This window comes from Vidua chalybeata, chromosome 20, assembly GCF_026979565.1.
Source record: "Vidua chalybeata isolate OUT-0048 chromosome 20, bVidCha1 merged haplotype, whole genome shotgun sequence".
In the NCBI taxonomy this organism is placed as follows: Eukaryota; Metazoa; Chordata; class Aves; order Passeriformes; family Viduidae; genus Vidua; species Vidua chalybeata.
In genome coordinates this window covers 11386248-11398959 of record NC_071549.1, presented here as the reverse complement: position 1 = coordinate 11398959, position 12712 = coordinate 11386248, and the positions used below count along the sequence as shown (strand labels likewise).

Here is a 12712-nt window from a genome sequence, read left to right as displayed (position 1 = left end):
CCGTTCGTTAGCGCGGCGCGCGCGGGGCGCCGCTGCGGGCGGCGCGCGAGAGGGGCGGGGCCGGCGCGCGGGGCTGGCGGTGGGACCGTCCGGTGCGCGCAGCCCCGGCGGCCGTGGAGCCGTTTTCTAGCCCCGTAAGTCGGTAGAGAGAACCATCTGAGGTAAAACTAAAGCTTTCTTTTGTCGTGTAATTCATGTTGCAGGATCGGTTGTAAATTTCATATTAACAGTTTGAAAGGAAATTGTCTTTTACGGTAGCTGACATTGATGAAAGGATTTGTGGTTTGTCGCTTTAATTTGTGGCAGTGTCGCTACAATGTGGGGCAGGACAGCATGAGATACTGGGTTTTAGAACAAACGGCATGAAGTCCCACTGGTCCCACAATAACGTCGTGGAGAACCACCACTGGGAGTTTCCTCGGCTTTCAAGGTGACTGAGCACGTTTTCAGAAACATGACATTCTCTCTGCTCTGCTTCTTTTTGACCGATGTTACTTTATCATTCTGTGATCTTTTGGAACACTGTCGGGTTTCACTCTGAGAAACTCTGCTCTGATCTAAACTATAGTAGAGCTACACGGAGGGGACGCGATTGTACCGTCTGATGTCAAGCTCTTTATCTCCTTCGTCTCCTCTGTCTGGCTACCAGTATCTTTTCTCCCAGGAAAGAATATTGTTGACATAAAGACGGAGCATACTGCTAAGGATATTTTATGACAGACATTTTAGATAGCTGGATACTTAACACACCTCTCAGTTGCTTCCACAATCGTTATGCATTTCTACAACAAATCAATTCAGAATTACTCTCCACAGCTCTGGGAACCATCAAAAAATAATGTACAGTAAACACGTGTTTGTTTTTTTTTTTTTCCCGATAAATCTTAACAGGAAGTGGGTGAAATGAAGTACCACTGGCTTGTGTGTGTTGTGGCTCCTCCACCCGGTGCCATAGCACCAAGCTGCTAGCAGAGGCTGTGGTTCCCACAGCAGCCAGTTTGTTTGCCTTCCGTGCAGTTCGAGCCACCTCCTGCAATATTTAGTCACACATTTAAAAAAAAACTGCTGCTGCTGAGGAGATTGAGGCGGAAAGACCTTTCCTAGGGAAGGCGAACCGAGGACGTGGCACTTTGCCAGGCTTTGAACTTCAGAGCAGTTCAGTCCAGGAGCAAGATCAGTCGAGAGGTGTGTGAGGGCAAAGGAAGTTAAGGGTGGCTGTGCTGAATGGAATGTCATCAACATCAACAGCTGTGTGTTGATGAGCAGTTGTGTGCATTTGGGCTCAGGAGCTGTCCCAGGAACACTGGATGAGCACACTGCAAGAATAGGAAAATTTATAATCAAACTACTTTGTGCAAATTCGGGCACTGGTTTCACCCTCCACTAAACAAGTGTCCTCAGTATGCTTTGTTCTTCTTCTTTAGTCCTTTCTGGACTTTCCCATTGCCCCATTTGCCTGCTGAATTTTTTCCTTCAGCTTTTCAGGTCCGGTTTTGGTTTGGGGTTTGGTGTTCTATTTTGTTATGTTGTGTGATTGTGGGTTTGTTGGGTTGGGTGTGGTTTTTTTTTGTGTGTGTGTTTTTTTTGGTGTTTTTTTTTTTGGTTTCTTTTTTTTGTTTGTTTGTTTTTTGTTTTGTTTTGTTTTGTTTTGTTTTCCCTAATCATCATTAGAAAAAAAATCACCTAATCAAGCATTAGAACAGACTGCCCTGGGAAGTGGTGGAATTCTCATCCCTGGATGTGTTCAAAAAGCATGTGGATTTAGAACTTGAGGATCTAGGATGGTTTAGTGGTGAACACAGCATTAACAGTTGGACTCAATGATCTTAGAGGTCTTTTCCAACATTAATAATGCTGCGATTACATTTCTTTTTACAATCTAAATTTTATCCATCTCTCCAGCCATATTCTTGAAAGGTGTTTGCTTCTCCAACCTTTGTGAGGCTATTTATCTTTTATACTTGTTCACTTTTGCTCTTGTTTTCTGTGATTGCTTGTTTAGTAATTCCATCTTTCTCCACAGGTCTCCTTTCCCTTCTCCTTCCTATTGCACAGTCCATCTTTTCCTGTTAGATCCACTTCTCTCCTCCTAAATTTCACTCACAAATTCTTCTGTTTCTTCATTCTACCACTCCAAACACATCAGCACATTATTCCCTACACATCAGCAAAGACATGGAGAACTTTGAGCAAAAAATCTTTTTTTCATATCATTTTGCAGGTAAGAAGAACAAAATATTTCTCATCCTTATAGACCTGTCTTCTCCCCTTCTTGTTTTGGTAGCCAAATATAATGCTATTTCTGTTTTCAGGTTCCATATTCAAAGAACTCACCTGCACTATATCCAGAAATTTTCCAATTAGCAATGGCCAGACTGTTGCAAGATCCATCTAAACTTCATCCCTCAGAATGGTACACTGCAAACAGAATGCAGCGTGCCAGTACAGAGTCCCAGAAATCCAGGTCAGAATGCATGATAGCTGAGAGTTGGAGGCTGGTGGATGAAATAGAAAAGACAACTCAAAAAACCCAAAGCGATGTCAACAAGAAATTAGGTAATCCCATGTCTTCTGCAAGGGTCAAGATGTGTTATTTGAGTTATATGTTCAAGAAGGACTTAGCAAATTAGTTGATAATGAAGAGGAGTCTATGTCAATGCCATGCTTACTGATGTCATGAAAAAAACAAAAATATTTCATAAAATATTTTGAGGCAGACTCTTTATTTTTATAACAAAACACACAAAAAGCTCTCTTAACCAAACCTCCTGACACAGGGTTGCTAAACTGTTTCCACACAGCCCACGGCACTACAGGCACTCCACTATAGAATAAGTCTATTTGTAGCCATACCTAAGACCTGAGCTGCAGTCCCCTTGCTCATAAAATGGGACCATATTAATACATGTTTGTTATTTTGATTCTACAGAACAGAGACGGGAAGAGATAAAATTCTGGAAGCAAGAATTAGATAACAAGCTAGAACAAATTGTTCATGAGACAGACATACTGTTGACTTTCAAGAATAGGCTGGAGAGAGCTTTGGAGGGCTGCAAAGAGCCCCTGGTCATTGCCCAAAAGTGTCTCCTGTACAGGTGAGACAAAAAAAGTCTAGGTAATGAACCTTTAACAAATAAGAAAAAAGACTTCAAACTAAAAGGCCCATCTCTCTTTACAGTGGAGTCACAGTCTGATTTAGGTGTTACAACACTGGGGAAAGCGGAACTTTATAATCTGTTCGATGCAGGCATTTGAACAATGTGGCTGATGATTTTTCCTTTTTTCATGTAGGCAGAGGCGAGTTGGGATTGACTTGGTGCATGATGAAGTGGAACAGGAACTGCTGAAGGAAGCAGAAGTCATCCAGGGGGTTATTGCTTTACTTGAACGTACATTGGAACAAACAAATGAGCAAATCAGGTGCAGAGGCAAAGAGCATAATAGAACACTAATTAGATGAGAATTAAGACAGCCATAATACTGAGAAGTTGTAGGATCAGGCTAAGTTATCTTCAATGCTAAACACTAGCAGAAGGTCAGTCCTAATTCATACCACTCAATCAGTAGTGGTGAGAGGTTCTGTATGTAGAATACAAAGTACTTGCACTTGATCCTTGGTCTTCTTATGATCCTGTCCTGTGCCTTTAATTTCAATGAGAATTGTACCATCAATTTATAGAAAGGCAGCTTCATACTGTAGATTTTGTGACTTGACAACTAAGAGTTCTTACACAAAGATTTCTGTAACAGCATTTGAATTACCTAATGCATGTATGCATGCATATTAAGGACACCTGTGAATGCCTACACATGGTCTGAGTTTGGTTGTTTTTTCTCCTAGACGAAACCGTTCAGAAAAATACAACCTGGACATGGATCTAAAGGACAAATTCACAGCTTTGACGATTGATGATTACTGTGCTAGCTTGACAAACGACACTCCTCATATTATATATGCTGATAATGCAATGAAACTAGAAGGAAAGTAAGTGGTTCTTTAGTTCAACAAATATATGGTAATTATACAGATAATATGGGCTGTCCCAGTAACAGCAAGATTTGTTTTGTGTAAAACAAGCTTTATCCATCTAATTGTTTCTTATACTTCTGTCCATCACTTTTGTATCTGTGTAATATGTCTGTGAAATAAGCCACAATAATTATGCTCCCAGTGAACTACAGTTTTTAAAAAGTTTTTGAAGCTCACAGTTAGCAAAGGAAGAATTTCACATATTGCTTAAACAAAGAATAGATTTACTGATCTTAACTTCTTTCCTCTCCCAGGGTGTCCCAGTGGGGAGAATACTGGACTGTGACACATGAGGTTTTGAGTCAGTTTCATTAACCTGTCAAATGTGCCCATTCTGCATGGGTTAGTTAGTGTGAAAGGTTTAAATGGACAAATAGCTACCACGGAAGAATGGGCTGAAAAGAGGAACTATACTGAGAAAGCAATGTGTGCAAGAGCCTAAGAAAATCACTGTTGCTATGCAACAGCTGGCAGACTTGCAACACCAAGAGGCTGACGGCTCTTGCTGCCAGCACCAACAACAGGATATGTAACTCAGACCACACCCAGGATGGTGTTGCCTGCTATGTGCAAATGACAATTACAACTTTATATATTCACCCAATGAAACAAAGAATGAACCCTCTGGGGAACTTTTCAAACACCTGCCTGCAAGCCAAAGCTGCACAAGGATGACCCTCTAATTCTGGGGTTACAGTTGGGGCTGGGCTTCTCAACTATTGTTCCAGGCAGGTACTGTAAGTGTCGTATAGGTGAACTGTGTGAGAAAATAAGTGACTGTGTTGTGTAAATAGATACCTGCTATTAATAGTAACAGCTTTATTAATGAAAGATGTTCTAAGAAATATTGGTTATTATGTGTGTTTCCTCCCATGATAACTCAATCCTTTGCCAGGGGAAAAAGAAAGTAACAGCAAGGGTGCTCTATGACTCTAGCAAATTTGTTTTATCCAACTCTCATCTACTTCATTACAAAATGATTGTGACAGAGTCTTTCTTTTGTATCTGTAGCACTCCCTGGACATATGGCACTTACTGGGACATGCAGTTAAAAGTACCGCTTTGTTCTTGATTTTATGGCATAATTACATATTTATGAAGTCATAGAGGGCCTGCTGCTGTCTGTTGGTGACCTCTTATTTTGAATATCTTTCAGTTTTGTTAGCCTTGAGGACTGGATAGATTTCTCAAACATAAATGTTGAAAAAGCTGACATGCAGCGAAACAATTCTTTGGCACTGAAGGCACTTATCAATAGCATCCTCTCACAGACAGCAAATGACATGCACAAGCAATGTGAGATGGTGAATAATGCTTTTAGAAATAGGGTGAAGGAAGTCAAGGATGCCAAGCACAAGCTAGAGACACTTCTTGCAATGGTAAGTCATAGGGGACAGTCAGTGAAAAAGTGGAAACACAGGGCTTGGGTTATCTACTATCTATTTCCCAATCCAGTGGGTTGCACTTATCTGCCACGTTTTCCTTTTTGTTCTCTTCTCCCTTCTCTGTAAAAGTAATTTTAGATTTTTTTTCTCAGCTCTGTGTGTGCCACCACAGAGATGAATTTCTGGAGTCACTCATTCAATCTAAATGTTGCTGTAGCCATCAGTAAAGTCAGGATTTTCCTTGTGATTTTTAGTTGCATGAGGCTCCTACAGCTTTTTCAGGATTGTGATATAAAAAAATTGATAACAGCAGGGTCAATGTGCTTGAAATTTGACACATGAAAACTGAGTATTAATATTAAAAAATTAATTGCTGAGCATAAATTTCTGGGTTCACTGAGAAGAGTGTCATCTGCTTTCCAATGAAGGAATCATACTCCTGGCTAAGCTTTGCAAAATATCATTTGATGAAATAACAACATAATGAGTGTTACTGTGATTGTTACAACTATTAAAGATGATGATGATTTCACACATTGTAAGAGGCAGTGTGCAGAATTTCATTGTTGCATTTGTTAAGGTGATGAATGAGACTGCCTCGCAGGAGAAGAACATTGCAGCCTTAAAGAAAGCAATCGCTGATAAGGAAGGACCCGTAAAAGTGGCTCAAACCCGCTTGGAAGCGAGGAACCATCGCCCCAATGTGGAACTGTGCTATGACACAGTGCACAGCAGCCTGATGAGTGAAGTTCAAGAGATTACCAAAAATATTCAAAGGCAAGTGGAAATGATGCAAGAGGAAAATCTGTGGTATTGGTTAATTTAATGTGTCAGCATAACAATGGGTCCCAACTATTCTCCCTGAAAATTGAGAATTGCTTTTCTCTTAAGGGCAGGACACTTTAAGGGAAGTTAATGGATAGACTTTAAGGGAAGATAATAGATATTGTCTCTATGAATCCCTTTCCATCTTTCTTTTTCTTGCACAGAATTCCTAACCCTTATGAGATAAAGAAACCTATCCATGTGTTTTCAACTAATGCCTGCCTCTATTTTCCCTATTAGATTAAAGGATGCATTGGCACAGGCTGAAACAGAGCTGAAAGGCCTGAGCCGCCGACAGCTTTCCTTGGAGGAAGAGATCAAGGTCAAGGAGAACACGCTGTACATTGATGAAGTGCTGTGCATGCAAATGAGAGAGTCTGTTTGCATAAACATTTACTGAAGTCATTATACTGGGAGATTGTGCTCCAAAGAACCAGCTCCTGCTGAAATTTTATTGACAAACTTCAACATTTATTGGCTTGGCTCAATGCTGTCTAGTTGTGCCAGGTAATTAAAACAGACCTAGTACTTACAGCTATCTGTTTCTGAACTATCTATGCTCTAAAATGTTTGATGAAATCTTCTTCTTGGCAATAAAATTCCATAATAATGAGAAATGCCCCTTCTTCCATGTTTATCTCATGTGTAACCAATGATATCTTTTTCTATTGAAAGGTCTCAAAAGGCAACTGTGTGGAAGCCAGAGCAGGGGTGTCCTCATAAGTCACTTATTGGAAAGCTGGGCAAGTGGGAGGGATGTCTCTCAGGACTGGCCATGCGATGTTTTGTTTTTATCTTAGCATCTGCTGCTAAGAACTAGACAGTATGGCCAACTTAACAGGACCTAACTTATCTAACTGATACACTAGATAGTGTATCTGTCTGCATCTGAATCAAGATCAAGTCAAGGCTGACTGGGAAAATCACTTGTTCACCCCATGTCCCAGTTTCCCTATTCATAAAATGGAAACAATGAGATGGGCTTCAGTGGTAAAGTGTTTGAAGCTCTACAATGAGAAATGCTGAAAAAAGAGGAGGGTCTTATTTTTATCAGAGATGCCTGTAAGGGTGGAAAAGGGATCACTACTTCCTTTGATTCTGGCAAAGAAAAACAAAGCACAGGCAAGAATAAATAATGCTGGAGACAAAGGTGTCCACTTCCCAAGTCCAACATTTTAATGCATGGAGTTTAAAATTGTCCCTTGCCTCTGTCTTGCTGGAATGATAACTCCCTTTCAGAGGCAGTGCTGTCAAAATTAAAATCCCTTACTAAAGCCCTCCAAAGGATCTGTTAATGCAGATGCTACTGGGTGTTCTTTCTCTTCCTGCAGTTTACACCATTGGGTAGGTGATGACAAAATAATTCAGTTCTGAGTCAATCAGGTACTTGAATTTCCTGTAAATATTAGCCAGCAGCCGCTCCTCCTCAGTGCTGTCATCTTGGGCTGTATAAATCCTGACCTGTATGCACAAACAGTTGTCATGTCTCTCAGATATTGGGAGCTCAACCCATTACAGCTCATAGCAACAAGAAGCATCTGTGGCTAATAAGGAATCCGGAGACGCAAAATTCCTTGAATTGGAATAGTATCTTGAGGCTTTACTCTCTTCCCACTCCCAACTGACTGAAAACATCATCTCCTGCCAAAGAATTTTTGGGAGGTGTTGGGAGGAATAGATTAAATAGTGGAAGACTAGCAAGGATTGTAAATCATTCAGGTGACCTTGCAGATGGGAGTAGCCCTTGATAACCCAATATGAACACATGCCAGTGATCCTCTGGCATGGACCAAGTTTAACTGTTCCTCTATCTCCACTTGTGTGTGTCTGCCTGGGGGTTGCTTTGGGGATGCCTCAGTGAGCAAATGAAGGGAAGTAAATTTATTAATTTTCTTTTAGCTGTGGTTTTGTGGTCTGTCTGTGCTGACTCAGACAGGAAGAACAAGGTTCTTTTTACCCCCAGAACTGATGCATCCCTGGGATCTGCACGGATCTGTGAGGACCTACTGAATTCAGATTGTAGCACAGAAAGTAGCATGTCAGCATGGTTTACCATAGCTGCAGTTGTGGCCTGGCCCCAGTTCAACACAGGACCCCTGAAGGGTGTGATGTGTTTATATCTTTTTGCAGTTTAGTGGGATTCAGTCCACCTTCCTTGGTTTAAGCATAGACATAAGCACTGAGCCTGAGAGGTAACTGAGAAACCCTGGAAGTGAGAGAGGGCTTGAACTAGAGGTGACAGAGGGAGTGCCAGTCTAGGAAGGGCTTCTGGAATTTTCGGGACTTCATAATAAACTTCTAGAGTATCTGTATGTGGCTAAGTAGGGTTGGAAAGCCCCCTTTCTGTGAGTGTCTCCCAAGCTCTTTAGTACTAAAGCATAACATAGGGAAGATTGTTACATTAACATTTCTGGAAGTGATCTTTGCCTGGGCATGGGGACCTTTGGGTATATGAGCAAGAATGGGAATGGGAGTTTTGAAGCACAAAGTCTTACCTTTATGGTAGTCAAAATGCATCTCCTTTCTGCACGGTTTTGTAGCAGCCTTTCCATAAAGCTGACACTTAGAAATGCCCAGACTTTCAAAAATAACAACCTCTTGCATGATAAGATAAGCTGTAGCAGCTCATTGTCCAGAAACTCATGGTCATTGTTTAATTCAAGTGTTAATTTCTTGAAAAAAAATGAACACTGTTAGTACTACTAAACAGATGTTGCATGCAATAACTAGAATTCAACAAATAGTTTTCCAAGTTAACCAATAAAAATGTCAGCAGATCAATTTTGTACCTTGATATTAGCTGAGGATCTGTTTTGCATTATGACAACAGTGTATATGTGCTAGAGTAAATCATTCTCCTCTTAAGATGGGGTGATCCCTTGTGCATTTATTAGAAAACGCTGCACCCACAGTCATACCATGACCTTATCTGACGTAATGAAAATTATCCCAGAGACAAGAGTGGAGCCAGTGATGGTTTCTGGAAAGCTTTACGTATCTATGGTGTTTATTGGCAACTCTGCAATGGAACAGGACTTACAGAAAGCTGTCAGCAACTATCAGGCCACATGTTTCTCTCTGGCATGCAAAGACCTGATGCTCACTTACGTGGGTCAGCTGTTGCAAACCTTTGATGACACATCCCTTGTGACACCGAAGTGCTTTGACACGGGCACTAGTTAATTCAGATGTGCTGTAGGACATTTGTGCATTGCCAAAATAGAGCAGCCTGAATAGTTTTAATGGAGGGTTATAACTGGACAAGGATAATTTCATTAACGACATTATGGGTGAAACACTGAAATTACTCACTTATGAAAACTGCCCTCTGAACGTAAAACTGAAACAGTCAGGAACTTCTGTTGCTGACTGCTGTTATGCAGAAGGCCTACATGATTACTTTGTTTAGCTTTGTGATACTGCAGTAGGGTGTCTCTATTGTTTCCCTTACCTGCAGACCATGCCAGTAAGCTGGGAGAAGGTTGGTGAGGGTAGGTCTCATTGTCCAGTCTGGGTCACTAAAATAACTGCTCCGTAGGCTGATGCTCCTAACTGGGATCTCCTCCAGCAGGATCCTAGCTAGGTGATCATGCTTCATGACTCTTTCAAAGAAGAAGTTCACATTCAGTTTTGGGGCTCTCTTGGCCAAATTTGCCCATGACATTCCTGAGACCACTTGCCCATGAGGGTCATGGATATGACACTTGATATTCAAGGTGCACAGGGAATGAGAGCTATGCTCCCGCAGGATGGCCAGCAGTTCATCCGAGATGCAGTTATAATTGAAAGTCAGGATGGTCAGCCTGTGGAACGTAGACATAGTTTGGTGGAACAATGGACTGCTGTAGACAGAAAGGTGGAGACTGAAGAAATCCTCAATATTGATTTCAGATATAAAGCTTCTATTTGTCAAGCTGCTTAGAGAATTCAGAAGCTCACAGCCTTCTTCCAAAGTTATTCTTGCTCCTTTTAAGTTAAGATAATCAAGTTGATTGCTCATTCTTTTCAGGAAGGCAGCTAAGTTCTTGATAAACTGAGCCCTAACCACATTTTTCCAGATCAAGCAGTCTAATTCTAGGTACTTGATACTCAGTGATACTAGGTGACTATTACACTTACCCAGGTGTGAAAGAAGACCTCTCATAATCACTTGAAATTTTTTGATAAAGGGAGTATTGTAAGGACTCGATAACTTGATCTCAAGGTGCTTCAAATATTTGCCAAATTTCTTGGTATACCACAGTGCACTTTGAAACTCCAGTGTGCGTGCCCTTGATGGTTGGCCATAGAAGGTGATGGTTCTGCATCTCCAGAGAGATCCAGCGTGCATGGCGCAACTCCATTTTTTACAGACCAAGGCAGCCCGAGATCTGTCCCTGTCATCTAACCAATGGAAGACATGCCTCAGACAGACATCAGGTAGATAGGCCCAGGAGCTTTGCTTGGGTTTACTGTCATCTTCCATTGAGAGGACTTCTCTTCTGGGTCTTAAATCAAACCAACATGCAGAAAGCTGTGGGTAGATTTCTTGCTAATCCCAACATAATAGGCTTCTAAAAAAATGGATGAAAGATTGTTTCTTCACAATCAAAACCAACAACCCTTGCCTCTGTACTCCAGCTGTCAAACAAGCCCTTGAGTCTAAACTATAGTCTTACCTAAATCAAAACAAAAAAACAAAGAGTGAAGAACAATCACAGTACAAGCACAGGACACATCTTTAACTTTCTGGCCTTCACCTTTAGTCTAAACAGTGAAATGGTATCAATTGCTGCTACAGCAGCCACACCATCTGCAAAACCCTTCGGTTAGCATCAGCTGCAATTAATTGATCATGGTCTGTGGTCTGATGTCTAGCATTCAAAAGTATTCAGTTCTTTGGGCTGTATACATTTGAACAGGACCATCAGTGCAAAATTAGCACTAATGACTTTTCATAGTCTTCTAGGGTACCATTCCATGACAATTAGTACCCTGCCTTAGATTAAGGCTGGATAAAAAAAAAAGTTGAAATTTATGGAAACAAGAAGTGCACCATAAAAAGAAGAAGAAGAAAACATGCAGATCCATGAGAATCTGTTTACAACTACAAAGGCTCAGATATTTCTATTTTAATTTTAAAAACAGGCATGAAGGAACAGGTTGATAGCACAATTAAGCTTCAGTCTGCTGTTTGTCTTTTGGCCTACAGTTCTTAGGTCACACAGATATCTCTGCCTGTACACGTCCTCTTTTCAATTAGCAACGTTTCTATTCTTAGGGATTTCTCTGCCCACTCTTGCCAGTGTACCAATGCACATCCCCAGCTATCAAGATAACTCTTAGAAACTGAGCATGTGGTCTGATTACTACCTGATTCTCTTTCTCTCTCTCTTGTATTTAGTACCCCCAAGAAGAGCTCTTTGTTTTAGGAGGTCTCTAGATCAATGTCCCAAAATCCAAACCAAGTCTTAAAATATGGTGGCTGAAGCTCCAGTTTGCTAGTGAGAAGAACCTGAAATTTTGCTATAGAAATTGAGAGTGGGGAGGACACAGGGGAAGAGGTCTAATGCTTCAGCTACCTGGAAGCCCTGAAGTCAATGGACAGAGGAAAGCAGAACAGAATATAGGGCTGTAATACATAGAAACACATCTGTTAATAAAAGATGTTTATTACATTGCAGTCATCATTATTAGTGTGTGGATACAAAGTGGCAGAAACACCATTGCATGGAACTTTTTTAAAATCAGAGTTCTTATGAATTTGTAAAAAGTATTTGAAAAAAGCCAGGGTGAGATTCAAGAGGTATCCTGCAGTGTTGGGTTGGTTTCCCCATCACTATAAGCCAAGTCTTAGCTAAGGAGGTGTTTCAGCTGTCAGCTCTGAGTTTAATTTGGCGGAGGGAAAACAAATATTTGGAAAAAACCAGATGCTGCTACAGTTCTTTCTAGAGCAGTTTTTTCAGACAGAAGTCATTTAAAGATAAATGAATGCTTTGCATGTCTTGTTTGCCACTCGGGTAAGAAAAAAAAAACCCAAATCAAAACAAAATTTCCCACCGCTGAACACATACATCCTTTGCCCTCTCTGCTGCCCGATTTGCTTCAGAGGGCATCCCGGATGGTTTACGGTCCCATACGGACAGTTACGTTAGCTGTCTCCTCCAGCAAGAGCTGCAGAAGCCCGTGGAGTAAAAGCAAACAAACAAAAACCTTCTAAGACTTTGACCGATAATTACCAGAAGTAACAGGAGCTGTGGCTTGGATACCCAAGTGGGCAACCCAGCCCGAGTCCTTTTACTACTCCAGCTGACGCGGATCTCCGGGCCGAGGTCCACTAAGGCGCCAGAGCCGCGGGCGGGGGCGCAGCGCAGCGCTGCCGTTGTGCCGCCGGGCCCGGGACATTCCCCTCAGCGCGGCTCGGGCCGCCCCTCACAGCCGGCCGCCCCGCGCGCGCCCGGCCGAGTAACGGCAGCCGCGCGCGCGCGGGGCC

At 41.7% G+C, this 12712-nt stretch overlaps 2 protein-coding genes across 6 annotated transcripts; one reads left to right on the top strand and one right to left on the bottom strand.

Moving 5' to 3' along the window:
* Positions 1 to 52: 52 nt before the first annotated feature.
* Positions 53 to 6857, top strand: TEKT1 (tektin 1). 3 transcript variants are annotated; one of them, XM_053961515.1, is made up of 10 exons: positions 53 to 161; positions 307 to 430; positions 892 to 1185; positions 2313 to 2556; positions 2930 to 3095; positions 3292 to 3420; positions 3842 to 3985; positions 5187 to 5409; positions 5996 to 6192; positions 6481 to 6857. In XM_053961515.1, exons 4-10 carry the CDS (start codon positions 2367 to 2369, stop codon positions 6638 to 6640), a joined length of 1209 nt encoding a protein of 402 aa, XP_053817490.1. In that variant the 5' UTR covers positions 53 to 161; positions 307 to 430; positions 892 to 1185; positions 2313 to 2366; the 3' UTR covers positions 6641 to 6857. The 3 variants fall into 3 exon arrangements, with proteins under 3 accessions (XP_053817490.1, XP_053817488.1, XP_053817489.1); XM_053961513.1 differs by lacking the exon at positions 892 to 1185; XM_053961514.1 differs by lacking the exons at positions 307 to 430; positions 892 to 1185 and having other exon boundaries at positions 55 to 161.
* A 536-nt stretch (positions 6858 to 7393) lies between these two features.
* FBXO39 (F-box protein 39) lies at positions 7394 to 12669 on the bottom strand. 3 transcript variants are annotated; one of them, XM_053961509.1, is made up of 4 exons: positions 12459 to 12669; positions 9692 to 10898; positions 8736 to 8912; positions 7394 to 7701 (listed from the first exon to the last, which is right to left on the bottom strand). In XM_053961509.1, exons 2-4 carry the CDS (start codon positions 10703 to 10705, stop codon positions 7573 to 7575), a joined length of 1320 nt encoding a protein of 439 aa, XP_053817484.1. In that variant the 5' UTR covers positions 10706 to 10898; positions 12459 to 12669; the 3' UTR covers positions 7394 to 7572. The 3 variants fall into 3 exon arrangements, with proteins under 3 accessions (XP_053817484.1, XP_053817486.1, XP_053817487.1); XM_053961511.1 differs by having other exon boundaries at positions 9692 to 10793; XM_053961512.1 differs by having other exon boundaries at positions 9692 to 10206.
* Positions 12670 to 12712: the final 43 nt, after the last annotated feature.